The 24,763-nt window shown below is 41.0% G+C and overlaps 5 protein-coding genes across 9 annotated transcripts in view; 2 read left to right on the forward strand and 3 right to left on the reverse strand.

Moving 5' to 3' along the window:
* LOC104818830 (SAC3 family protein B) overlaps positions 1 to 7,561 on the reverse strand; it is an 8,762-nt gene extending 1,201 nt beyond the window's left edge. Inside the window, exons 1-18 of one of the 4 annotated variants that reach the window (XM_010548602.1) lie at positions 7,353 to 7,561; positions 6,559 to 6,648; positions 6,177 to 6,272; positions 5,887 to 5,973; positions 5,673 to 5,801; positions 5,232 to 5,354; positions 4,696 to 4,908; positions 4,172 to 4,279; positions 3,837 to 4,081; positions 3,533 to 3,633; positions 3,208 to 3,423; positions 2,870 to 3,097; positions 2,701 to 2,792; positions 2,532 to 2,625; positions 2,342 to 2,434; positions 1,425 to 2,242; positions 1,217 to 1,334; positions 28 to 1,046 (exon numbers count right to left, since the gene is read on the reverse strand). In XM_010548602.1, coding sequence (XP_010546904.1) covers positions 28 to 1,046; positions 1,217 to 1,334; positions 1,425 to 2,242; positions 2,342 to 2,434; positions 2,532 to 2,625; positions 2,701 to 2,792; positions 2,870 to 3,097; positions 3,208 to 3,423; positions 3,533 to 3,633; positions 3,837 to 4,081; positions 4,172 to 4,279; positions 4,696 to 4,908; positions 5,232 to 5,354; positions 5,673 to 5,801; positions 5,887 to 5,973; positions 6,177 to 6,272; positions 6,559 to 6,648; positions 7,353 to 7,453 — 3,971 coding nt within the window. In that variant the 5' untranslated portion in view covers positions 7,454 to 7,561. Of the gene's footprint in view, positions 1 to 27; positions 1,047 to 1,216; positions 1,335 to 1,424; positions 2,243 to 2,341; positions 2,435 to 2,531; positions 2,626 to 2,700; positions 2,793 to 2,869; positions 3,098 to 3,207; positions 3,424 to 3,532; positions 3,634 to 3,836; positions 4,082 to 4,171; positions 4,391 to 4,695; positions 4,909 to 5,231; positions 5,355 to 5,672; positions 5,802 to 5,886; positions 5,974 to 6,176; positions 6,273 to 6,558; positions 6,649 to 7,352 lie in introns of those variants that run through there. The other 3 variants (XM_010548601.1, XM_019203199.1, XM_019203200.1) reach the window with 3 other exon arrangements.
* Positions 7,562 to 8,304: 743 nt separating this feature from the next.
* On the forward strand, positions 8,305 to 11,660 carry LOC104818831 (receptor-like cytosolic serine/threonine-protein kinase RBK2). The gene is made up of 9 exons (XM_010548603.1): positions 8,305 to 8,508; positions 9,109 to 9,212; positions 9,352 to 9,753; positions 9,833 to 10,084; positions 10,214 to 10,368; positions 10,480 to 10,559; positions 10,653 to 10,788; positions 10,903 to 11,052; positions 11,164 to 11,660. The coding sequence occupies exons 1-9, from the start codon at positions 8,456 to 8,458 to the stop codon at positions 11,353 to 11,355; spliced, it is 1,524 nt and encodes a 507-aa protein (XP_010546905.1). The 5' UTR covers positions 8,305 to 8,455; the 3' UTR covers positions 11,356 to 11,660.
* A 168-nt stretch (positions 11,661 to 11,828) lies between these two features.
* On the forward strand, positions 11,829 to 14,060 carry LOC104818833 (probable prolyl 4-hydroxylase 4). Its single transcript, XM_010548607.1, has 7 exons — positions 11,829 to 12,054; positions 12,171 to 12,228; positions 12,338 to 12,442; positions 12,923 to 12,980; positions 13,198 to 13,373; positions 13,516 to 13,588; positions 13,683 to 14,060. The coding sequence occupies exons 1-7, from the start codon at positions 11,927 to 11,929 to the stop codon at positions 13,976 to 13,978; spliced, it is 894 nt and encodes a 297-aa protein (XP_010546909.1). The 5' UTR covers positions 11,829 to 11,926; the 3' UTR covers positions 13,979 to 14,060.
* A 190-nt stretch (positions 14,061 to 14,250) lies between these two features.
* On the reverse strand, positions 14,251 to 19,531 carry LOC104818832. Of its 2 annotated transcripts, none has more exons than XM_010548604.1 (14): positions 19,307 to 19,531; positions 19,080 to 19,220; positions 17,865 to 17,965; positions 17,607 to 17,786; positions 17,409 to 17,519; positions 17,006 to 17,323; positions 16,752 to 16,919; positions 16,284 to 16,568; positions 16,076 to 16,198; positions 15,766 to 15,963; positions 15,411 to 15,664; positions 15,106 to 15,298; positions 14,722 to 15,027; positions 14,251 to 14,616 (listed from the first exon to the last, which is right to left on the reverse strand). In XM_010548604.1, the coding sequence occupies exons 1-14, from the start codon at positions 19,476 to 19,478 to the stop codon at positions 14,290 to 14,292; spliced, it is 2,877 nt and encodes a 958-aa protein (XP_010546906.1). In that variant the 5' UTR covers positions 19,479 to 19,531; the 3' UTR covers positions 14,251 to 14,289. The 2 variants fall into 2 exon arrangements, with proteins under 2 accessions (XP_010546906.1, XP_010546907.1); XM_010548605.1 differs by lacking the exons at positions 19,080 to 19,220; positions 19,307 to 19,531 and adding exons at positions 18,509 to 18,649; positions 18,736 to 18,790.
* A 113-nt stretch (positions 19,532 to 19,644) lies between these two features.
* On the reverse strand, positions 19,645 to 23,526 carry LOC104818834 (sugar transporter ERD6-like 16). The gene is made up of 16 exons (XM_010548608.2): positions 23,227 to 23,526; positions 23,068 to 23,130; positions 22,838 to 22,927; positions 22,380 to 22,439; positions 22,045 to 22,110; positions 21,723 to 21,864; positions 21,533 to 21,597; positions 21,273 to 21,446; positions 21,079 to 21,163; positions 20,947 to 20,993; positions 20,787 to 20,849; positions 20,633 to 20,692; positions 20,493 to 20,546; positions 20,335 to 20,394; positions 20,150 to 20,264; positions 19,645 to 20,034 (listed from the first exon to the last, which is right to left on the reverse strand). Exons 1-16 carry the CDS (start codon positions 23,437 to 23,439, stop codon positions 19,907 to 19,909), a joined length of 1,485 nt encoding a protein of 494 aa, XP_010546910.1. The 5' UTR covers positions 23,440 to 23,526; the 3' UTR covers positions 19,645 to 19,906.
* Positions 23,527 to 24,763: the final 1,237 nt, after the last annotated feature.

Raw genomic sequence — 24,763 nt, forward strand, 5'->3', positions numbered from 1 at the left:
GCTTTCCTCGCAAGGCGGAAGAGCGGTTCAATGCTCTCTGCTGAGCTCCAGCCTGGGACTGGAAGATACCGCTTCACGATTGAACCTTCTCTTCTCTGATCCTCCAGTAACTCGATCTCTGGACATGGCCAACCTACCGCGTTTGCTTCGACGGCAGAGCAAATGTTTCCTTTTGATTGATCCAAGGCATCGTTGAATGCCGAAATGCAGAGGTTTGGACCAACTTCCTGATCTGGCATCGTCTTAAGCAACTCCAGTGTAAAACTCAAATGGGTCAGAACAAGTTCACGTGGTTTAACACGGTGAAGGTTCGGCTGCAGAGGCGAATTGCTTGCCAGCCATTTTAGCCCGTCTCTTAACCGCTTATCACTGAAAAACTGATCTTCGTGTCCCATCTTGGCCTTCTTATAGAGAGAAACAACTGAAAAGGCAGATATCCTCGATTTGTCGATTTCATCAAGGCCCAGCTCCAAAACAATATCCATGCTATCTCCGTTGCAGGAGTTGATTACGATGAGAAGGGGAAGGTATGAACCAGGAGGTACTGAAGTAAGAAGGCTGTTCAGCTGTTGTCTCTGGAGATTCCAAGGGATGTCAGTAGACACAAGGAAAAGAACAGCACTTGCACCGAGTGTTGTCTTGAGAAGATCATCATTGGCTTCGATATCAGTAGCTACAGATAGACAGCATGTCAAATCCAAATCAGATCCACTTGAAACCCACTTACTCCATACTGAAATGCCAGGGGCTGAAAGCAGCAAATTGTCATCCAGGAGATTATCTTCTTTGCCGGGTGTAAGTTTTGACAATAGCCATTGGCTGGCCGTTGAATGCATAACCCCATCTGTAGAAGGTGCTGCATTTACTGGTTTCATCTGAGTGCATAAGATGAGCTTCCAGCAAACACATTTTGAGTCCAGATTTCGTTCACTTAGTATATCAGCTATCACATCTGATATGTTCAGTCTTGACCATGATTGTTCATGTTTCTTGAGCCTCTTCCTCATTGCTTGATCAATGTTAATCTCACCAGACGCTCTTGGTTGCTGCACAACGAAAGAAGAGTAGTTTTTTATTATCAAATATCAACAGTAGATGCTAACAAAACTTTGTTTTGTTCACTGGTAAACATATGCATGCAGACACTATGAGAGAAAGTGCGATTGCATGATCCGGCAGTTTGATAGACAAGGAAAGTGCAGAACTAAAAACTCACATCGTTTTTGTTGAACTGGATAGGAGGGCCCAGCGTTAGTGAACTCAGTGCAGCTATGGCTGCTAGCTGCCTATGCTCACGAGATTCTCTCTGACGTGAAGACCACCGCTTCCATAATCTGTCAAGTATAGATCCAATGAACAGTTAGTATTAAGTCAGATCAATAACCTAAAATAATGATCAAAACCTATATGGGAAGCTGCAATACCTTATCATCAACCTGAGTTTTGCACTGGCTACTTCCTCATCATAGTGATTTGTGATTACCCCGTTGTCGTTGTCCTCGAATTCCTCTTCTGTGATACTCATCGTCCCATTTGCAGCCAATGCATCATCCAAACTATAACTATTTTCTCTAGGCGATGAATTCTCTGGGATGGAAGTAATGGGCACTATCTCCATTGGCATAGACTTCGGAGAACTTTGTAGCACAGCTGATCCAGACATCAGATTCATTGGCATATCCCCTGCAAAAGGAAGCTTAATTTCCCCAGGAAAAACACCATTTCGATGATCATTACTTTGTTTCTTCAGATTCTGGATTTCAGCCGGAGGAAATATAGGAGAACCAAGAGGAGGAGAGGAGAATTTCCAGGAGAAGTGAAATCCGCCAGCTCCCCCAAGGTCATCTTGTTTCTGTTGATCCACTTTTGGTTTTATAATCTCTGGAGCTACTGGCTTGGGTTCCTCCGGTAAGGCGAAAGTCTTAGTGTCAGTCATTTCTTTATCAACGACAGGCAAAGGAGTTTGTCTTGTAAGAGTTTGGGCAGGAAGTGCAGCAGGACCATGGGTGGTAATACCCGGCAGATACTCTTCAGCAGCTTCACACAGTGATGAAATCGACGAAGAGGGAACAAACACATCTTCCATGATGGTTCTTGACTTTTTCAGGTGAACAAGTTTTGAACACTTTGTCGGATAATCCTCTTCAACGTGAAGAAATGGTCCATCCTTCATCATGTAAGGCTCATCAAATTCTTTAATTGAAAACCCATGAAACTCCAATAGAGTTTCAATGTCCTCTTCCTAGATTCAATCACCAGAAGAAACAATGTAAGACCACTACCAATTTCCCCGTCACAGAGAAATAGAGAGAGAAAGAAAGAGAGAATAGCGAATGGATACCTCCATTCCTATCCACTTTGAAACATCAGAGACTGGAAGACCCTGATTATTTAGGAGACTCGAGTGCAAAGAAGCAAGTGCCTGAGTTCTTAGCTGGTAAAAATAGAAACTCAATTAGATCTTTGCGAAATAATCAAAACCAACATTACCAGAAAACTATGTCCTAGCTTGAACACTAAAAATTGCCTACCTTGGCAAAATGAGCATGCATTAGGCATGCTTGAAGATAGCTTGCTTTCCTCGCAAGGCGGAAGAATGCAATAAAGTTGCCAGTTCTACAAGCTCTGTTATCCGGATGATTTAGTTGATTAGATCAAATTCATAAAAACAACATCCAGAAAGAAAAGTAAAGGAACAACCTTGCTACATCGCGGGCAAAGAGAACTTCTGAAGTTTGCCTGATTTCTGGAGTCATCTTTGCAAGCTCAAGTGAAAGTTCTGCAGGTTCAACCTAACAGGAACAGCACATTTTTAGATGCAAAATGTACACAAAAATCATGATGATATTTCAAATTACACATGACTTACCTTATAACCAGGATGTTTGTCGAGTTTGAGAAGGGCATAATAGCCACGAAATTCTTTCTCTGTAGTAATATTTATTCCTTTCTTCCCATGGTCATCATACATTTGAAACAACTCAACTGATGTCTTGTTCATCTGCTCAATATTCAGGTGTGCATCGAATCCCTCCGAAAAGCCCTCTCCTTTAGTATATTCACATAATTCATGCATTGCAATTATGTGAAGTCTTATCTGTCACAAGAAAATCAACACAAGCATCCAGTGTAAGGAGCAAACACCAACGATAGAATGTGGCAAATCGTCCTATCCCAAGAGTTCTACAGAATGCCAGAAAGTAATACCATTTGCTCCAGCATAATGATAGCTTCCTCATTAAAAATGTGTTGCATCCTTAGATCCATTCGAATAGCTCTCATCCTATCCCATAAGAAATTGTAAAGGCGAAGAAAGTTGTCATCATAAGATTGGTCTAGCAAACTTAGCAGATAATCCATTGTCTTCTGCAGGATTGGCATCGGCCGTATCAATATTGCTTCTCGCTCAGCTGTCCTGTTATACTGCATCAGACCAATGCGTAAGAAACCATCACAGCACTTGGGCATCGTAGTTAAGACATCTATGAAAAGAATAAAACAGTTAATTGAGCTGAATAAATCACGAATTTACTTTCTTCACAGCAATGTATTTGCTAGTCTGGTTCCGATCACCATTCACACGTTCGTGTTTGTCCAAGTCACCCTTTCTTTCTCTTTCCTCCCGTTCTGACTCTGCAAATGATGAAGATCGATTCCATCAATAAATTCATTCTTGCATCAAATCATCTGTAGAACTAGATTTTCAGTTCTCACAGTTATGGGCCACATAGAAGTAGATTCAAGAGCCCTTGTTTCCTCATCATATACAGGGCATAAAACAAATGAAAGCCAAAACACTCAGTATTTCCACAAGCTTGATCTAAGACTAAACTTACCAGGACACATATCAGGGCATAACCCAATAATAGAAGACTGCTCCGAACTTTCATGCTCAAGCAGTGCATCTCCATTCAGGGCATCTCTGTTTGATTCCAGAGAACTGAAATTTTGTTTATTCCTCAGAGGCTTCATAGTTCTATTGACAAGTGGTTTAGTATCTTGAGCCTCAACAGATCGGACTGCCATAGGCTCCAATTCAGCCTTGAAACGAGCAAGTCTTTTTGCTTTGGCTTGTTCTTCTCTGTAGAACAGACAAATAGTTCAGAAAAGATAACTGAGAGTGGTTGACATATCCTTTTAAGAGTATATACTATGCATTTTAACGATTTACCGTTCAGTACCATCTTGAGAAAGACCAGAGTTTCCCTGGACAGCCTCTTCTATTGAAAGAAGAGGAGGAGATCTTGTTCTTTTCGCCGCAGGTGAGACAGTAGTCTTCCTAGTTTGATTCAAAGAACTGTTCATAAATGATGACTGTGCAGGAGGTACAGAGTCTGAACTTCTCAAAGTATTATGTATCCTTGTGCCCATTCCAGGGGGATTTGAAACCCTAACATAGAAGCAGCACGCTAGCCTAAGAGCAATTTACAAACACATGCAACTAGAGAGAGAAAGGAGGATAAAACGACAAGAGACATAAGCATGATTTCACAAATTAGTAGCAAAGATTTTGCTAGGGGTTCCTTCGAATCGAAGGTGAAGATGAAATTTATCTGACTCGTCAAACAACTTTAGCATGTATGACATATTTCGAATCTTGATTACTTGTGCCTTTCATATATACAGCTAAAATAAGGAGAAACAAAAAAGAAACAAATAGTGAGGTTTCAAAATACGTAAACTTCATATAGCTACCTTCTAGAATCATTTTGAGGCAATCTGGAGTTATCTTGTAAAACTCTATTCGATGGTGCTGCTGGAGAGGGCTTTCTTCTCGCAGCAACCTGAATTTCAGCTACTTCATAGGAATCTGGGTAAGACGGGTTTGGGGATATATCTACGTGGGTCACCTGGCGAGCATTGCTCTTAAACCTTACAAGATTAGCCTCTGCAGAGGATGGAGAACGCCTGCACAGGAATTACAAAATGTTTCATGAAACGAGATTCATGGAAATCAGCAAGAAAATCTGTACCGAAATCAAAATGGAATGAAGCAAACGGCTCCTTGATGGTTCAAATCACTGTCGATCACAACACAAAATATGCAAGATATTTTCATGATAGTTTTAAAATATGCAAGATATTTTCATGATAGTTTTAAAATATGCAAGATATTTTCATGATAGTTTTAGGAGCAACGAACAGAAGAACTTCTCCAGGCATCAATTGAAGTAAACCAATCTAGCATTACTTAAGACGAAGTACAAGAGTGAACAGGTGAAAAAACTTACTTGCAGGTTTGGCTAGATGGAAGTTGAAAATCATCCACAGACTGGCCATTCTCAAAACCCGACATTGCCAATTGCTTTCTTTGAGGAAAACCAAAATTCTTATCAGGAGAATGATCTGGACGGCTGCAAAATAAATGCAGAATTTGTGAGTTGTCATCTCATGCAAGCATTACTAGATTGGACAAACATAATCGCCTAGCAGGAAAAATCTCAACTCAAATTCCCAGCATTTTAATATAAAGAGAAGCTCCCAAATTTGAACAAAAGGGTAAAATAATCACACAATCTGGCAAAAAAAAAAGTTCTACTTAAGGCCTAAAAACACTAGAGCATTTGCTAAGAAAAAGATAGTGATGTAGAACAGACAGATTATTTCATAGCGAAGGAGGTTGCTCAGCATCTCGTAGATTATATTTATATAAAGGAAATGGCATAAATGACCTTTTTCGTCTAGGATCTTGTAATCGACCAATCACAGCAGCATCGCTTCCATAACTTCTGGAGAGAACATACGATGCACTAGGTGGAGAAGCAGCTACATTTTGTTCACCATGTTCCATCGAGAAAGACCTTGATTGTGCGGAAACAAAATGTATGAAGTACTTTGAGCAATTTGTGGGAAAATTAAGCAGAAGTAAAAGGCAAGGATTCTAACCTCTGAACTCCAGCAGCTTGATAAGGACTAGGAGAATATTGATAAGCCACATTAGGAGATGGAAATCTATTTGGAGCTCCTAGACCACTGCATTCATATCAAAAACTATATGTATTAGGCCTTTAAAAGGGGAGTAAAGTCCACCTCTTTCTTCCCTTCTTTTTACTGTCATTCTTTCTAGCATGGGCAATTCAAATATTTCCTACATGTACATTGTAACATTGACACTATAACCAAGCGGCTCATTATGATGTTTTTCTAGGTGGGAACTGTATGCGGCAGATAGTTACCCATGGGCTCCAGGAGATCGGTGAGGTCTTGCAACGGGGCTAGGATTCAGAAAGGTCAAAGGAGGCGATGGCGTTCTATTAACTAGTTCAGGACTCCTGAAAAACATATCAACAATAAGTTCCAGTTCTGCTGTGATTTTCAGGGTAGCAAGCATTCAGACAACTCGATCAAGAATCTAAACCAACATTTTGGGAGCTTAATCAACTAACTCTCAAGAAAATAAGACAAGTCAACTCTGCCCATCACCTGCTGTCCTGATTCCTGAATCAAACACATTTGACCTGGACATACTATCTACTATGATATTCTAAAGGTACAAAAAAGCTGAGAAAAAGAGACGAAAGAGAAACCAAATCAGCAAGAAAATCGAGATTATCTAACCTCTGAATTTCAACAGGCCGGTAAGGTTGTGCCGCAGAGGGTGAAGGGTTTTGAAAAGCCAGAGGCTGTGCTCGCTGAGTAAGGGGACCACTGTAAATGAAAACCCCAGTAAGCAAGGTTAGTATCTGTGGATAGACGCAAAAAAAAAAAAAAAAAAAAAAAAAAAAAAAAAAAAAAAAAAAAAAAAAAAAAAAAAAAAAAAAAAAAAAAAAAAAAAAAAAAAAAAAAAAAAAAAAAAACTGAGAGGACAGCAAAATAAAGTAACAAGCAGCTCACTCAACACAAATAACCAAACAAATCCAATTTCCAGCGAGTACCTGAACTACCTCATGAAGCTCAGAGCTAACTAGACCATATAATAATAAAACACAATTCCATAACCAAAATCAGCATACTCCTCAAAAAAAAAAAAAAAAAAACTGAGAGGACAGCAAAATAAAGAAACAAGCAGCTCACTCAACACAAATAACCAAACAAATCCAATTTCCAGCGAGTACCTGAACTACCTCATGAAGCTCAGAGCTAACTAGACCATATAATAATAAAACACAATTCCATAACCAAAATCAGCATACTCCTCACCTTAACAGGTTTATCAGTCATTTTAAAACCCTAAACACCTCAATCGAACGTCAGAAACAAGCTCGAATTTAAATTCAACTGTTCGAAAACCAAGAAAAAAGCGAGAACGCACAAGATCCGTAACGCAAAATCAACCTAGAAAGCTTAGGAATCCATGAATACTCGATCGTGAAAACAAAGCATATGCACATATCACGCAATCAAAAACGCACCTGGAGGGAACAGCAGGAGGGGAGGAGCCGAACGACGTGAAAGGAGAAGCCTTCGGGTTCGTAGACGGCCCTACATCCCTCCCGAAAGGCCTGAACGCCATTGTTATTGCTCTGCTTCTCCTTCGTCGTCGTCGTCGTCGTCGTCGTCAGACTTCGTACAATAATTTCGCCGGCTTGGCTCCGAAACCGGTTCACAAGGAGTTCTCTCTGCCGCGCTCCGTTCTTATTCTGAAAAAGCGACGCCGTCTTATAGCTTATCAATTTTTTTACACCTCCCGTGACTAGTTTGGGCCTATAGTTTCATTTTGGGCTTTATGTTACGTAATATAATCTTATGGGTTATGTGGCCCATATTAAAAATTGGAAATAAAAATTTTCATTTTCAATTACAACTTTTTTTTTCAATAAGCTTATTATTATAATATAAATACATATGATATAATATATATATATATATGTTTTTCAATAACTTTTAGCATATGATATATAAATATATATATATATATGAAGTCATTTACACATACATGTATGTCAACTAAGTCGAAGTCCATAACAACAAAATGGAGAAGTGCTCGGGATGTATGTTTTGCGCATAGAAAAGGGACATAACATAAACTAATTAGAACGTGACATTAAAAAAATTATAAACGGACATTTAAACATATGCCACGTGGCATATAACAAAGTTGTAACACATGAATCCAAGAACCATATGAATCTTAGTTTCACTTCCTTAATTAGAGAGGGTCATCAAATATAATCAAACAGCCCCTACATGGAATATTCTCGTGGCATAATTATGTTTTGAGAAATAAAAAGAAATGGGATTTTTGCTAAAATTAATTGGCCGATTTATTTTATTTATTTAACAAAAAAAGGAGAGATGGATAATTAACAGAGGAGACAAAGCGTCCAAAAGAAAAGGCGAGTTACGAGGAAAAATGGAGAAAGATTTAGTCAAAGGAGAGAAAACATGAGGCCTCAAGAGGAAGCAATACCTGTAATCCGACATGACATGCCTCCCGCTCCTTTCTCTGTGTTTCTGTTGTGTCTCTCCTCGCCACTCTCCTCTCATTCCCTCCTCTCTCTTTGTCTGAGAACCCATGGATGACGTTCGACACTCTGAGACTCTTCCTCCCTCTTCCCAATCGTCTTGGTAATTTTTTTTTCTTCTAATTTCTCTGTTCCATATGGTGTTTCGCTATTTCCGCACTTTGTGCCCCCCCCTCTCTGTTTTCAATGTCTTGTTCAAGGTGTCTGATACGATGGTGCTTTTTCCTCGTTTTGGTTGATTTCTGTTTGGTTGCTGAGAAAATCTGAGAAACTGTTGCTTACAGAGGAAACTATACGATCTTGTTGTGTCGTGTCCTTTTTCCCTTTGATCCGATGATCCGTTCAAGGTGTTCGATACAATGTCGCTCAGAGAGGAGTTCCGGCACAATCTTTTGCTCTTGTTACATGGGGTTTTTTGTAAGATTTTCATGTCACGTTTATGTATGCTTTGCTCTGTTTCATTGTTCTGCAGACTGGTCATGCAATGACCACGCAACGATTGTCTTTTAGAAGAATCGAAACAAAAAGTTTGATCATTGGCGAGTTTTCTGATTCCTACTGCTTTTTTTTCTCGGTGATCGAACTGCATTGATCTCAGATTGTCAGCTAGTTTAGCTCTGTCTCCTTTGTTTCTTCCTCCCCAAGTTTCTACACAGCGTATTGAATTGATCTTAAAGATCTGACATATATTGTGATCTTGCAGTGCCAGATTCCAGGACATGGATTCAGAGAATCGTTCTAAACAAACAACTCCTGTCTCAGCTAGGAGATTCCGGGCCGGTTTCTCTGATTCCTTCTCTTCTCATGGTCAACATTACTAGAATAGTCGAGATTTCAGATTTTTTTTTTCTCATTTTCTTGATGCAAACACAATCTTCAAACTTTCTAGAACAGGACACCATCAACGCACTGATCAAACACAATCTCATTGTTTTTTTTTAACCAGATTTGGCATCACTGTGTCCTGAGGAGGAGAACACTACTTACTTCAAACACGACTCGGAAGACGAGTTCTCGAGAAACGGAGAATCAGAACCGGCCTCTTCGGTGGTGAGCACTTCAGACTCAGAAGGTCAATCTCAATCTCCTTTTGGACCAAACAACGGTCACTGGCGTGGCTTCGTCCGTCTTCTGAAGAAAGGATCGTCCGCAATGCCATTCAACACGTTCCCACCTTTGAAAAGCATTCCCAAATTGACCAGACGCAAAAGCAAACGCATCCGCGATGACATGGTCCCTGTCCTTCCTGCTTCTGCATTGGACACCGACGACTTGTTCTACTTCAAACCCACCTGGAGAAACTTCTCTCTTGCCGATATTCAAGCCGCTACAAATTCCTTTAGCCGTGGTAAAGTTTCAAGAATCGGCAAGATCAGTAGCATAATGTTGTTTCGAATCCTTTTTTTCTGATATTGTTTGTGCTGCAGAGAATCTGATCGGAGAAGGAGGATATGCAGAGGTGTACAAGGGACAGATGCCAGACGGACAGATTGTGGCGATCAAGAGACTGACGAGAGGTTCGGCCGAGGAGATGACTATGGATTACCTCTCCGAATTGGGGATAATAGTTCATGTCGATCATCCAAACATCGCTAAGCTCATTGGATATAGCGTCGAAGGAGGAATGCACCTTGTTCTCGAGTTGTCTCCCAATGGAAGCCTCGCTTCTTTGCTCTATGGTTCATCCTCTCTTTTCTTCGTCACGTCTAAAAGATTCTAATGCCGAGAATACGCATTCTAATGCATCTCGGTTGCTAGAAATACGCGATGCTCGAAAGGGTTCTTGATCGTTTAACGTTCACTTGCAGGGCCGAAGGAGAAATTGAATTGGGGCATCAGGTACAGAGTTGCTTTTGGAACTGCAGAAGGACTTTACTATCTCCATGAAGGCTGTCAGAGAAGGATCATTCACAAAGACATTAAGGCTTCTAACATTCTTCTCACAGAGAACTTTGAACCTCAGGTATGACCGAATAAACAGCAAAGAGAAACTTTGATATTGTTTCAGATTCTATAGACCTGAATCACTTTAATTTTTAACTTGATGGTAATCTCCTTCCGACTTCAACTACAGATCTCAGATTTCGGGCTAGCGAAATGGCTTCCAGATCAATGGACTCACCATACTGTATCAAAAGTCGAAGGCACATTCGGGTTTGTAATCCTTTTAGATGAACATCATATACGTATATAGAGAAGCTTGGCAAATATCCCTCGTTTAATCCATTTTCTTCTCCTCGTTTTCAGTTACCTTCCACCAGAGTTCTTCATGCACGGTATAGTCGACGAGAAAACAGACGTATATGCATACGGTGTGCTTCTTCTTGAGCTCATTACCGGAAAACAAGCACTGGACAGCTCACAACATAGCCTGGTGATGTGGGTATGTGAAGTTAATCGTCAAAAATCAATCTCGTGATTAAGTTAGCAACTAAAACTATACATGAAGTAGAATTTATCGATGATTTTTTTATGATTTGAGGTTGTTTTCTCGCAGGCCAAGCCATTGATTACAGAGAACAAGATCAAGCAACTCGTAGATCCTATGCTTGGAGATGACTACGATGTGGAAGAGTTGAGCCGTCTTGTATTCACAGCATCGTTGTGTATACACCAATCTTCCATGAATCGGCCTCAAATGAGCCAGGCATATCTCCAAACCTAAAAGAGTTTTCAAAACATGGATATACAAACTCTTTTCTAAAGCTTAATGACTTTGTGATGAGTGGATGTGTGTGTATATATATGTTTATTGCAGGTGGTGCAGATTCTAAGGGGAGACAAGAGCAGTTTAGACGGGCTAAAAGAAAGACAGAATTCCAAACTGCAAAGAACATATTCGGAGGAACTCTTGGACGCAGAAGAATACAACTCCACTAGGTACTTGAACGATCTCAGACGACATATGGAGACTGTTCTTGGAGTGTCTAACGACACGCAAGCATCGTAGCTTCTTCCCTTTTAGCCGTTCCGACAACGTATACGCACGTACGCATACCGTATACGTACATATGTATACGTAAGTGTTCCACATGCAGAGCGCAGAACAGGGGAAAAGATGGAAACTTTGAAGGGTTCATTCATTGTTGTCCAAAGAGTGTTGTATGGTTGCCTTCGTGTATTTTCTGTTTTATTGAGGATGTTTTGCTCTCTTTTTTTTCCTTTTTTTGTTTTGTTTTGAACTATTGTTGTTATACGTCTTGTATTTCGGATTATCACAGTGTAAGAGGTGTTTTGCTTTTGTTAAAAAAAAAACACTGGATCAAAAAAAAAGGAATAACATAATTCGTATTACTTCTTACATGATTAATCGTTACAACTAAATTATATGTATATTATAAACTATTTTATATTTTTACAAAAAAAAAAGAACTATTTTATATTTTTATATTCATTAGTCTTAGATGAAGAAGAAAGCGCACATCGACGTGCGCGCATGTTGTCGCCCTCTCTCTCTCTGTCTCTCGCGCTCTCGCTCTCGTTCTACCGACTCTCGGCATCTGCGATCCGAAGCGACGACGATGTCGCGCCGCGAATTGTTGCTGTCTGTCGTCATCTTCCTCCTGCTTCAATCTTCAACTTCTCTGATCAGCTCTCCGAGCGCCATCATCAATCCTTCCAAAGTCAAACAAGTTTCGTGGAAACCTAGGTTTGTTCTTCCTCCTCCTCGATCACTGTTTAAAAAGGCGAAAAACTTGTTACGATGTCGGACATTTCGTGTTTTGGTCGAATAATCGGAAGAAATTCGATGTTGTCTTTTTACAGGGCGTTTGTGTACGAAGGTTTCCTTACGGACCTGGAATGCGATCATCTGATCTCTCTTGTGAGTTCGAAGTTTGTCCTATCATACATTGGTTTTGAGCTAAACTGGGAAAGTTTTTCGCTTAATTACTATATGCTGACTTCGATGTTTCGTTGGGATTGTTCAAAAGGCGAAATCGGAGCTGAAGAGATCTGCGGTTGCGGACAACAACAGCGGAGAGAGCAAGCTTAGTGAGGTTCGGACAAGCTCCGGCACGTTCATCTCTAAAGCAAAGGTGTGGATTTTCTTCTCTTACTTTGTTGACAAATTTAGAACTGTTCACAGATAAACTAGATTTCTCTTTGAATTCTGAAAGGAACATTAGTGTTAGATACAAATGGCTTTAAACCAACCTTGATGGTTGTCCTTGCGAATATGGATCTTGATTATATGAACTGGGTTTGATAAATTTAGAATTCCTCGACAGCAATCCTTCCAAGGACAGATCTTTCCGGAACAACCCCGAGATTGTATTTGATCCATCATTGTTGCTTAGAGCTTCGTAAAGGTTTTCAATACTATGGCAGTCATAGTACCTGTCTGTAAATGTTAGATCTTGGTAAATCGATCATGTATGAATGTTTCGTACTTTGTTGCATTACTTAGTAACCCTAAGTTAGGGAGCGAATGATTCAGATCTGTCACAACTGCGTCATAGTAGTGATAATGGTAGTACGCTACTGGATCGTTTGAAGCCTTCATTGGTGATTTGCAGGATCCTATTGTTTCTGGTATAGAGGACAAGATCTCTACATGGACATTTCTCCCAAAAGGTAAAACAATAATACATTCTCAGTCGGGCTGAATTCCTTTTTCCATTTCCTCTCTGTTTATCTAGAATGGAAAATATGATTTTCAAATACAATAGACATGGAAACGAAGAGAATGGAGCATTCCATTTCAGGAAATCTCTGTGCCTGTTCACGACACCTTGGATTCTCTAAATTATCGGTAGATAATTATGAAAGTGCTCTCCTTTTTCTGTGACAGAAAATGGAGAAGACATTCAGGTACTGAGATATGAGCACGGCCAAAAATACGATGCTCATTTTGACTACTTTCACGACAAAGTCAACATCGCCCGTGGTGGACACCGCATAGCTACGGTTCTCATGTATCTATCCAATGTCACGAAAGGTGGAGAAACTGTTTTCCCCGAAGCAGAGGTCTGTATACAGATTTCACTGAATTTGACGTTTTCCTTTCTATATCCTCTTTTGGTACTCTATTATGTTCTATACATAAATCAGAGGTGTTCGGTCCATCTCTCATGCAATGATTGGACTTTCTATGGACCTTACCGAGCAGGAACCTCTTCGGCGCAAGCTTTCTGATCACAACAAAGAGGACCTTTCAGATTGTGCAAAGAAAGGAATCGCCGGTGAGTAACATAAAGAATCATAGCTCCCTTTTCCTAGAGAAAGTTATGAAATCATAATCAGCTAAACAAGAAAACTCCCGTCAAATATTTTCAGTGAAACCAAAGAAGGGCGACGCATTGTTGTTCTTCAACCTCCATCCGGACGCAATTCCAGACCCCATGAGCCTCCATGGAGGCTGCCCCGTGATAGAAGGTGAGAAATGGTCAGCGACCAAGTGGATCCATGTGGATTCGTTCGATAAGATCGTGTCCCATGGAGGGAATTGCACGGATCTGAACGAGAGCTGCGAGAGATGGGCGATGCTAGGTGAGTGCACTAAGAACCCTGAGTATATGGTCGGAACTGCTGAACTTCCTGGGTCATGTAGACATAGCTGCAAGGCTTGTTAGAGTTCTTCTGTGTCATTTCCATGTTTTGTCTGGAGAACTTTCATCGTTTATGATCATCACCGCCTGAGGATTTTTTTTCTCACTCGTGTCTAATGTTTTATGTCCTTCACTTCAGTCAAGATTTATCGATTTCTCAGGAGATTTGGAACGAAAGTGTTTATAAACTCCCAGGTTAGTCTTCGTTTCCTATTTGCAAACTATACATAGGTTCCGATTTCCTGGCTAGAGAGAACCACCTAGTAGAGTGGAGAACTTTCAGAAGAACCAAACATAGAAACGTAGTTCATGTTGCTGTCAGAAGAGAAACGCTGTCAAGATGTCCAAATCTTTGAGGCATCTAAGCTTAGACGCGGTGGTGGTGTGTTCCATCTCTTCTTCTGTTCGTCGAAGCTTCCTATGACTGCTGATTGTTTCTCGTCGCTGAGTCGAGAAGCAAAAATCTCATAGTACGCTTCCGTATCTACTTTTTCCAGCACGTTTACCCGTTTTCCATGAACTCTGTCGATCAGAATCCGACCATCTGTCGACTCATTGCCTTGGACAATGACCTTGACATTCTCGGCTTGTACTTGTCGCTTTAATGCTGTGTCATCAGCTCCTAAGAACACTGCTCCCAGGATCTCCCCCAAGAACATGTCCTGCAATAAGCAACAAACGTTCTTGGAACGGGATTCTGGTACTCATAGATACCGTGGATTCTAGTATCCATCGTCCAGTCCTATATAGGATCAAAGAGGCTTTACCATATGTTGGTATCTGTGGTGATTCTGATGAAGTTCATGAAACCTCGTCAGCAAGCTCTGTACAAACAAAGCCTCCGGTGTTTTCCTCGCAAATCGGAATCCATTAAGCATCGTTTCGAGCGAGTTCAACCGTCTTTGCGTCGCTAGTGGAATGAGCGTTATGTTCAGGTCGGATTCGAGAACGATCTTTGCGGCCAAAGGATCAAGAAACATGTTGAATTCGGAGTATTTGTTCGAAGGGATCGTGAAGACGTTTCCTTCGTCTGTCTCATTATGGTTTATATGTCCTCCGACGATGCAAACCTCCTGCGAAACAAATGTCCTTTTATTACATATCCAAAAACTCGGATCTTGATGTGGTCGGATAACCGTAATAAGCCTTACCTTGATTACAGAAGTTGAATTTTTCTCAGATGAGATGATTTTGGCTAAAGTAGTTAACGGTCCATTTGTAAGAACTGTGATCTTCGATCCTTTATCCAAAGACTTCACCACATTTTCCCACACTTCAAGTGCCAGAGGTTGTCGGAGATCAGGCCGGTCCTTGTTCCTTGGCGCTCTGTTTTCTGCTGTGTATCTAAAAAGACGGGGTTTGTTTTTTTTTTTTTTTTTTTTTGCGGTGGGTTTTAATAAAGTCGGAAAATTTTTACATATCAATGTTGAAATCTGTTAATCAAGTATCAAAATACCGTCGAGGGCTTCTGGGGAGGTCACGGGCAAGGCCGTAGAGAGTGTCGGAGTCGAGAAATCCGCCGTAGCCTTGAGGAACAGCTTTCTCGTACTTGCAGTCTCCGGCCGTCGGAAAATTTGGGTCCGATTGGTTGACGGCGAACACATCGCCGAGACCCACCGGAATGTCATCGCGACCCATCATGTGAAGCACGTCGTACACGACGTCGACCGTCGCCGCATTTGCCCATCCCGTCGGACTCACCATTATCGCCTGGAGACGAATCATAATCAAAGTTTTTCAGACCCAGATTGATCTGGTAGAAAGTTCTGGAATTTGGCGAAAAGTGTTCGCCTTTCCGTTGAAGAACTTACCTTCAAGTCGAAGATTTCAACAGGAACCTTCAGGAGGAAGAAGAGAGAGAGGAAATCTCCAGGGCTCATGTCCATATCCAACACAACTGGCTTTCCCTTCTGTCTTTTGCTGAAATCTGGTATGTAATATTCTTCTCTGTAATATGGAAACTGGGTTGAGAAGTTAAACCTAGCTGTTTGCTCAGGCCTGTTCAGAACCTGTTGACACAGACAAGAACACACTCGAACTGTTCATATACATGTACATATACACATACACATATATATATATGCGTGCTTTATATATATATGTGTACAATTGTACACTTACTTCCAAGAAGCTGACATAAAACTCTCTGTCGAGTTCACTTGTGCTGTCTTTGTTCGGTTTCGCTTTCGTGGCAACAAGAACACTTACAGAATCCGACCCTGAAGTCTCTCTCGTGTAACCGTCCTGTTTTCACCGCTTTCCAGTTACAGATGATTTTATTTCGGCATGAAAAACAGAAAATCTGTTTCTTACAGTAACGAAATCCGACCTGACATTTCCCTTCCGAATCCTTTGAAATGCAGAACGGATCGTGGAGACCTGTCTGAACATGGCCGCTGTGAACTCCGCCTCGGGTAAGGTTGAACTTTGGAAATCTCCAGTTGTCGAAGAAGGGATTCGAGCCGTCGGATATTCCAAAAGGTTTGTTGGAAGTTACGATGGTTATGTTCATGTACTCCATCTCGGCAAAATCGTTTTCACCGTCATTCTTGCCTGAATTACGCATTAATGAGACGGCTACACCGGCCGTGAATGAGTCCCACATGAAGTAGCTCTGTCAAAAACGCAGTAGTGTTTCGTCTAGGATGGATCAGGAGTCGGATATATCCGAAAAAAATAGTATATCCAAAGTTTTCAAAAATCGGGTATCGGCACCCGCAAATACCCGATTTTCACTTGTTGTTTTTTACTCACCCCTACCGGGATATATCTTGAAAAATCAGTTATTGGAAGTTACCATTGCTGATAAATATGGTCCAACGGAAGTTTCGAGGGACAAGAAAGCGTATTGAGCTTCGTAAGTGCTCTGGTTCATCTCGAATGCCTCGAACAACTTCTCCGTTACTGGCACTGTGTTCGTTGCATCCAACGGAACAAGAGTTATTGGAACACCCGAACGAAACACCTGTATGAACGTACATTAACAACAGTTAGGTTAATGTTCAGACAAAACCAAACCAGTAGTTCCCACGGTTTGGGAACACACTATACCTGATACGCAGCGAAAGGATCTGCAAACATATTGAACTCGGCGTAGGGATTGGAGGAGCCGCCAGTGAACAAATTCCCGCAACCTCTGCGCTCGCAAGAACTCGAGTTCTTGGGACAGTAACTACTAGTACATCGTACACTGCCTCCCATCACGTATATGTGTTTGATGTTTCGCTTCAGACTAGGATTCGACAACATGAACAGCGCGATATTCGTGTGAGCTCCGATCATCAGAATCGATACCGGACCTTTCGAGACTTTTTCGATCAGCAGCTGTTGAGCAGTTGGCTGATGAATTGGTGTGTATCTTCTACTTCCCTGTTTCACAAGAATTAGAAAACACAAGTGAGAAGGCAAAAGAGAAATGACGGAATAGATTCAGGGTTTAGGTTTAGGGCTAGACCTGCGGAAGAAACCGTTTTCGCAAACCGAAGTTGGTGTCGGTGTCGAGACGTCCTCCAAGACCTTTGGGAATGGCCTGTCTGAACCTGCAACCTCCTGTCGTTGTCATCCCCTGCAAAAGTTTTTAAACATTAAAAAAAACCCTAATCGGGTATCTGCCATTTTTATATATATCTCTGGAAACAGAGGTGGAAAAAACCTGATCGATGATGGGAAGGTAACCACCGACGTCAGGACGAACAGTACCGTCGTCGAGAATGCCGCCTTCACCTCCGACTCCGACGTCGATATCGTCCCGACCCATCATGTACAGAACGTCGTACACTTGATTCACTGCATGCCCTGCGTCGGTCCATGCATTCGCATTGATCGTAATCCCCTGAAACGACAGCATATAATCAAGACTTCGCATAATCTTTGAGCAAGCCATGACGACGAAACAGTAGAGAATGATCACATCGAGATTGAATTCCGATCTGTTGAGCTTCAAGAGGTACAAGAGGGCCAAGATATCGTCCGTGTCGAGATCCGTATCCAGCAGGATGCGATGGTTCGGACCTGACAGAGCACAACCAGTGAGGTACGGTCCTAATTAATACGAACACGAGAACCGTTACCACTCTAACGAACCATCCCAAATTTTTTTTTTTTGGTTCAATGAACATGATTTTATGTCACAAATTAAAAACCCTTCAAGGATTTTTTTTTTTTATCTAAATGGGAATTTTTGGTCTCTTTGGATTATTTTCATGTTTTGTGATGTTCATGTCCGATTTGACCATTCACAAATTGACCCAAATCTCTGCCTTCTCTAGGAAATTCTTGGAGTTATCCGATTTCAGTTGACCAAAATGGTTTTTGACTTAGTTTTTTTATTAATCACAGATAAAGAAAATCTCTGAACAGTATCTAATACGGACGTTATGTTTATATATATATATATATATATATATATATATATATATTGTGATTTAAAATACTAAAATAAGAAAGTTGATTCCAAGATTTGTAGGTTGACCGTTTTGGCATGGTCTGTAATAGAAACTATAAAAGCAGTTGTGTTTAAACACTTGGCCAACCATTTTTGTGAAGGTTTCTTACTGAGCTCCGGCGATGAGAAGCCTCCGGGCGGCGGTGGTGCGGCGGACGAGTTCTTGGTCCGATCATCACGGAGGCCTGAATCCGACTCGCCGTCATAACATCCGGCCGATTTCTGCGCCTCGTACTCGACCTGCGATATACCTGTAACCAAACACCACCGATCACGTACGTGGTTCACATTCCGAAGAAGGAAGATCCATGGTGGGAGAGAGAGAGAGAATGAGTGCCTTCTCTAACGGACTGCTTGTTCTGGGGGATGTCGTGGACAGTGGCGGGGATCTTCCAGTAGAATCGCCGGGGAGTAACATTCAGTTGACCAAAATGGTTTTTGACTTAGTTTTTTTATTAATCACAGATAAAGAAAATCTCTGAACAGTATCTAATACGGACGTTATGTTTATATATATATATATATATATATATATATATATATATTGTGATTTAAAATACTAAAATAAGAAAGTTGATTCCAAGATTTGTAGGTTGACCGTTTTGGCATGGTCTGTAATAGAAACTATAAAAGCAGTTGTGTTTAAACACTTGGCCAACCATTTTTGTGAAGGTTTCTTACTGAGCTCCGGCGATGAGAAGCCTCCGGGCGGCGGTGGTGCGGCGGACGAGTTCTTGGTCCGATCATCACGGAGGCCTGAATCCGACTCGCCGTCATAACATCCGGCCGATTTCTGCGCCTCGTACTCGACCTGCGATATACCTGTAACCAAACACCACCGATCACGTACGTGGTTCACATTCCGAAGAAGGAAGATCCATGGTGGGAGAGAGAGAGAGAATGAGTGCCTTCTCTAACGGACTGCTTGTTCTGGGGGATGTCGTGGACAGTGGCGGAGATCTTCCAGTAAAGAGGACGGCCGACGTAGAACAAAACCGCCATTAACGCGATCGAAACCACCATCCGGAACCAGATTCTCGCCGTTGACGGCGACGACGAAGACGAAGAAGAAGACGCCATCGTTACTCTTCACACTCTCCGTCCTCTTCCAGAAACCGGATTGCGCGAGAAGAAACGCAGCGGAACAGGAAAATTTAAATTAAAAAAAAAAAAAAAAATCCGACCACCCACGTCATCATCACGCAATCCCAAATCTCAGGGTCAATTTCGTAATTTCGGACAAGAAGAAGAAGAAGCCAGCTGTTGATGTTTTATTCCTCTGTGAAACCTAACAAAAAGAACAAAGGGACCACTGAAACAAAACTAAACTACAATAAATCATTTCAGACAAAAAGCTCCAAACACGCCGACGCCTTCGGAATCTTCACGACTTCCAACGGTTTTCCGATTTCTCCGGCGATTAATCGAGCCATTAATCGATTCTCCGGCCAAAGACAGAAAGAGAATTTGGTTTCTGATTCCCTCAGGACAATAGATCGGATCTTGGTTTATGCCACTGTTTCTCTGCGAAGGCAAGCTTGGATCTCTTCGAGCGTCTTTCCTTTTGTCTCAGGCACCATCTTCCCCACGAAGAGAATTGTCATCAACGCGAAAGCGGAGTACATGTAGAATGTACCTTCACAAAAAAAAAAAACAGAGCTTTGAACTCAGAGAAATGGTAATAGATATTCTTTGTACTTTGGATTTAGGGTTTGAGCTTTGAGCTTTGAAGGGTTTAGGGTTTTCATTACATGGAGAGCTCCAACTCATGAGGAAGTTGAAAGTGTAGGAAACAGCCCAAGCACCAGACCAGTTCACCAGTACCACCAAGCTTCCTGCTATCCCCTTCACATTGATCGGAAATATCTGCCATATCGATCAATGTCAAGCACGATCCTTTATCGCTTCCGGAACAAGTAAACCCTATTCTACTCACCTCTGACATTATCACCCAAGGAACAGGTCCCATCCCGATGGAGAACGCGGCTATGTAGATCTGAACAGAAGAAATCGGCCCCGTTCTAATCGTTAAAACCTCGTAGAGGAATCAGTTCTTGAGTTCGTTCCGTATTAACATAAACTCGGTTTACTCACCAATACACCACCTACAGCCAAGACTGGCACCCATTCAAGCAACAGGCCTTGTCCCTGAATCCAAACAGATCACAAAACTAACATCACAATTCAACGTTAAAGTTCGAAGAGACTGGTGTGATGACTCCATTACTACAGACCTTGAGGTAGAAAGATGTGCCCGTCAGGACGCAGCCTGCGAATAAACCAGCAGCTGAAATCTGCGGTGTAAATAATATAAGATTGGTTTCGATCTGAATTTCAAGAGAAAGCGCAGGCATTTCTCTGAAATGATGAGAGAGCTAAAGAACTTACCATTATAAGGGGACGTCTTCCCGACTTATCGATCAATATTGTTCCAAGAACGGTGATTGGGATCTGTCAGCAACCGGTTTTTAGATTCAATCGGTTAAAATGTAACGAAAATAACCGTTCTCCCCGGAACATTTCAGTGAAAAGGGTCAATGTTAAGCACCTGAACACAAGCTATAGCGATGGTTCCAAGTTTACCAGAAGAAAGACCTGCAAATTGAAAGCAGATGAAGTATGGAGACGACGTTGTTCGGTTCTGATCGGAGACAACAAAAAGATTTAGATTTTTAGGTACCCGCTTGCACAAATGTTTCGCTAGCGTAGAATCCAATCCCGTTAATGCCCACGAACTGCTGGAACACCATCAGCGCCACTCCAATCTGAGAAAAAAAAACAACCACCACATGTGTGTAAAACATGTTTTAATCTCTGAAGAATCTGGAAATGCGTAGTCATGATACGAAAATCCGAGGCATCCGAGTGACTTACGATGACAGGACGAACGTATTTCTTCGAGGCTAGATCTCGGATTCTTGCTTTGGGAAGAATCTCGAGGGCTTCGATCGACACTTGGATCTCAGCTGCTTCGCGGGTTATATCCGCTTCTCTCCCACGAAGCTTCTGCAACGCGATATGGAACTCTTTCTCCCGGCCGACCTTCGCCTGAAAAAAACAGAGCACTGAAAAGGTTAAGCTGATGCGGCGAAACACGTAACTTGCGAGTCAAGTAAGGTAACAGAGAATCATACTAGCCATCTGGGGGACTCGGGGACGAAACAGAGGCCAAAGAGAAGAACCAGGCATGGAACAAGACCTTCAGACCAAACCCCCCCAAAAAAAACCAAACTCAGTTACAAGAACTCGTTCTTCTTACATGAATCTTGAAAGAAACACTAACAGAAAACAGAATTGCAGATTCGATTGGATTGAAATTATCACCGGTGAGGGCGAGGGTTTTCCACGTTATGAGAGCTCCGATCACGAAAGAAACCGACGAGCCGATCACGATCATGAGCTGGTTGAGTGTTGTGAGTCCTCCTCTGAGGTTCTTTGGGGAGATCTCGGCAATGTAGACGGGGACCTGTTTATATGTTTATTCACAATGGTTGAAAATATCAAAGAGCTTTCACATGACAAAAAGAATGGCAAAAAAGTGAGAAAAAAAAAATAAATCACTGTTAGATCTAATGGAACAATAAAAAAAAAATTGATTTTTAAAAGAATGAAAAAAAAAGGTAGGTTTAGTTTTAAGGTAAATTACCGCGTACGAGAAAACCCCAATACCATATCCGGTGAAGAACCTTCCAATGTCAAGTAACATAGCCTCCTGCATGCACCATGCAATGGCATAGTTGTAATTATATTCTACAGTTTGACCAATTTTATAGTAAAATTAAAGTTTCTCTATGGTGATTATTTTTTACCATAAAACCACAATTACAGATAACCTGGTGGAGTACTTGTACATATCAACCTATCTTTGACCAATAGTCAGCAATTACGTGTATGTATGTATATATATATATATACACATATCTTACAAGTATTATATATATATATATATATGTAATAATCTCTGTGTGATTAATTATATACCTTGGAGAAGAATACAGCAAGCCACCCTGTGATGCAGAAGCATGCAGACGTTCTCATGGCCTGGTTCCGACAAAGATAGATACGAGCTTTTTAGTTCTATGTATATATAACTCCATATTATTATGGTTTTAAGAATTAAAGTTGGTACGAAATTTAATCCCATTTTGGACGCTTGGTTTCAAAAGGGAATATTACTCAAATAACCCACTTGGGTCGCAGCAATTTCAGTGTACACCACCGAAAAAAAAATAAAATTTGCGACCTTATTACGACTAATATATAACTAATATACAACATATATACGACGCAAAACTACTCTTATTTTAGTTGTATATTAGTTATATATTAGTCGTAATAAGGTCGCAATTTTTTTTTTTTTCGGTGGTGTACCCTGAAATTGCTGCGACCCAAGTGGGTTATTAGGGTTAAAACCCCGTTTCAAAATCGCGCAGAATTACCCCTTTTCGGCCTGAAAAATCAGAGATCCTCCCACTTGTAACAGCACCAAGCATGGCGCCAATTGTCAGTACGGAGCCAAACATGGAGAACTGCATGCATATTGAAGACAATATGTTTGGTATCATATGCCCAAATCTATATATACACACACACACACAATAAGTTGGACAAATTAAAACAAGAGATTCTGATTCAGACAGAGGCATATGTAGAAATTGGAGACACAAACCTCTGCGAGGGAGAGATGGAGATCTTGCCTAATGGCAGACTGAGTCGGCGCAGAGTATCCAACCTTCCAAAAGAGTCGATGAAATGAGAATTTTAGTTGGAGAATACGATCGGTGTTTCCATTTTCGGAAACCTCTGATTGAGAGGGAGAGTCACTTACGCAAGATCCGAACTCAAAGGATCCACAAACAGCAACAAAAGTGCTCAACAGGACCATCGACACAGACCCATTTCGTTGTTCTTCCTCAATCTCAACGCTACTCTCATCGTCTTCCACCACTTTCTTCGCCGCCATCATCAATGGCTTCTCCAAATCCTCAGCCCCATTTGCTATCTCACCCCTCTCCGCATCTCTATATTCCTGAATCGCCATTCCCTCTCTCTCTCTCTCTTGCAGATCGAGAATATAGAGAAAGGTCGAGCTTTTTGTGTTTTTTGGTTGGTGGGTTCGATGAGTTGTGGAGATTTCGGGGGGTATTTATAGGTGCACGATGAAGTGTACACATTTATGAAGATATTTATGAAAACTGTCCTTGAATACGAAATTTCCAAACTTTGAGAGTCCTAACGTTGCAAAGATCTTGCAATGATTGAGATTGGTAATGACAAAAACAATATTTTACAAAAAAAAATCTTTGTTCTGTGTTTTGCATGTGGGACGAAGCTGTCCTGTCATTGCCACGGCTGCTCCTGTTTTAATATATATATTCAGATTATTATCATCATCCCTTTTAACCTATATATGTATATATATAATCATCCAATCAAATTTATAATATAAAATTTAAATTTAAATACTCGTTATGTTATTACGCATTAGTTTACAGTTAGATTTAGATCTTTATTGTTACGTATATATCTTTTTTTATCAACTTAAATTTTTACCACTTTCACTACAATAAAACACGAAAAGGTGACGCAGTAGTGGCGTTTTTGTGACGCAAATGGTGACGCAGTAGTGACGTTTTTGTGACGCAAATGGTGACGCAAAAAAAGCATCACCATTTGGTGATGCAGTTATGACGCAAAACTGTGTCGCCAAATAACGCGTGGAAATTTCGTCACCCGTGCGTCACCCTTGCATCACTATTTGGTGACGCTATTGCGTCATTCATTTTTGCTGACGCAATTTCGTCACTAATATTGTGGTGACGAAAATGCGTCATTCTTAGTGACGAAATTGCGTCACCATTTTCTTTTGTTGGTGACGCAATTGCGTCACTATTTTTTATTTTAGTGACGAATTTGCGTCACTCTATTTTCTTTATACCACACCACACCCTCCTTCACTTTTGCACCCGAAGAAAAAACTCAAAAAATGGCGTCGAGTAATAACAATATTTATTACTCAAGAAAATGGATGTACGAAAAGAGTAAATCCTTCTACGGGTAATGTATCTACGCATTACGAAGAAAGATTGACTAATTTTTTGGAGTTTGCAACAAATCAACATATTTTTCTTCAGAGAGGAAAGATATATTGTCTGTGCCGAAGATGTAAAAACGAGAAAGAATAAGTTCCAGAAGTTGTGATGAGACATCTATGGAAAAAAGGTTTTGTCTCTAACTATTACGTCTGGGTTTATCATGATGAGACGTTTCAAATTTCTGATGAGAATATATCTGTGAGAAATACTGATGTCTATGATCAGCCAAATTCATATATTGAGATGGTTCAAGATGCATTTTCATCTCAA

The sequence above is a fragment of the Tarenaya hassleriana genome, unplaced genomic scaffold (genome assembly GCF_000463585.1).
Source record: "Tarenaya hassleriana unplaced genomic scaffold, ASM46358v1 Cleome3, whole genome shotgun sequence".
Lineage (NCBI taxonomy): Eukaryota > Viridiplantae > Streptophyta > Magnoliopsida > Brassicales > Cleomaceae > Tarenaya > Tarenaya hassleriana.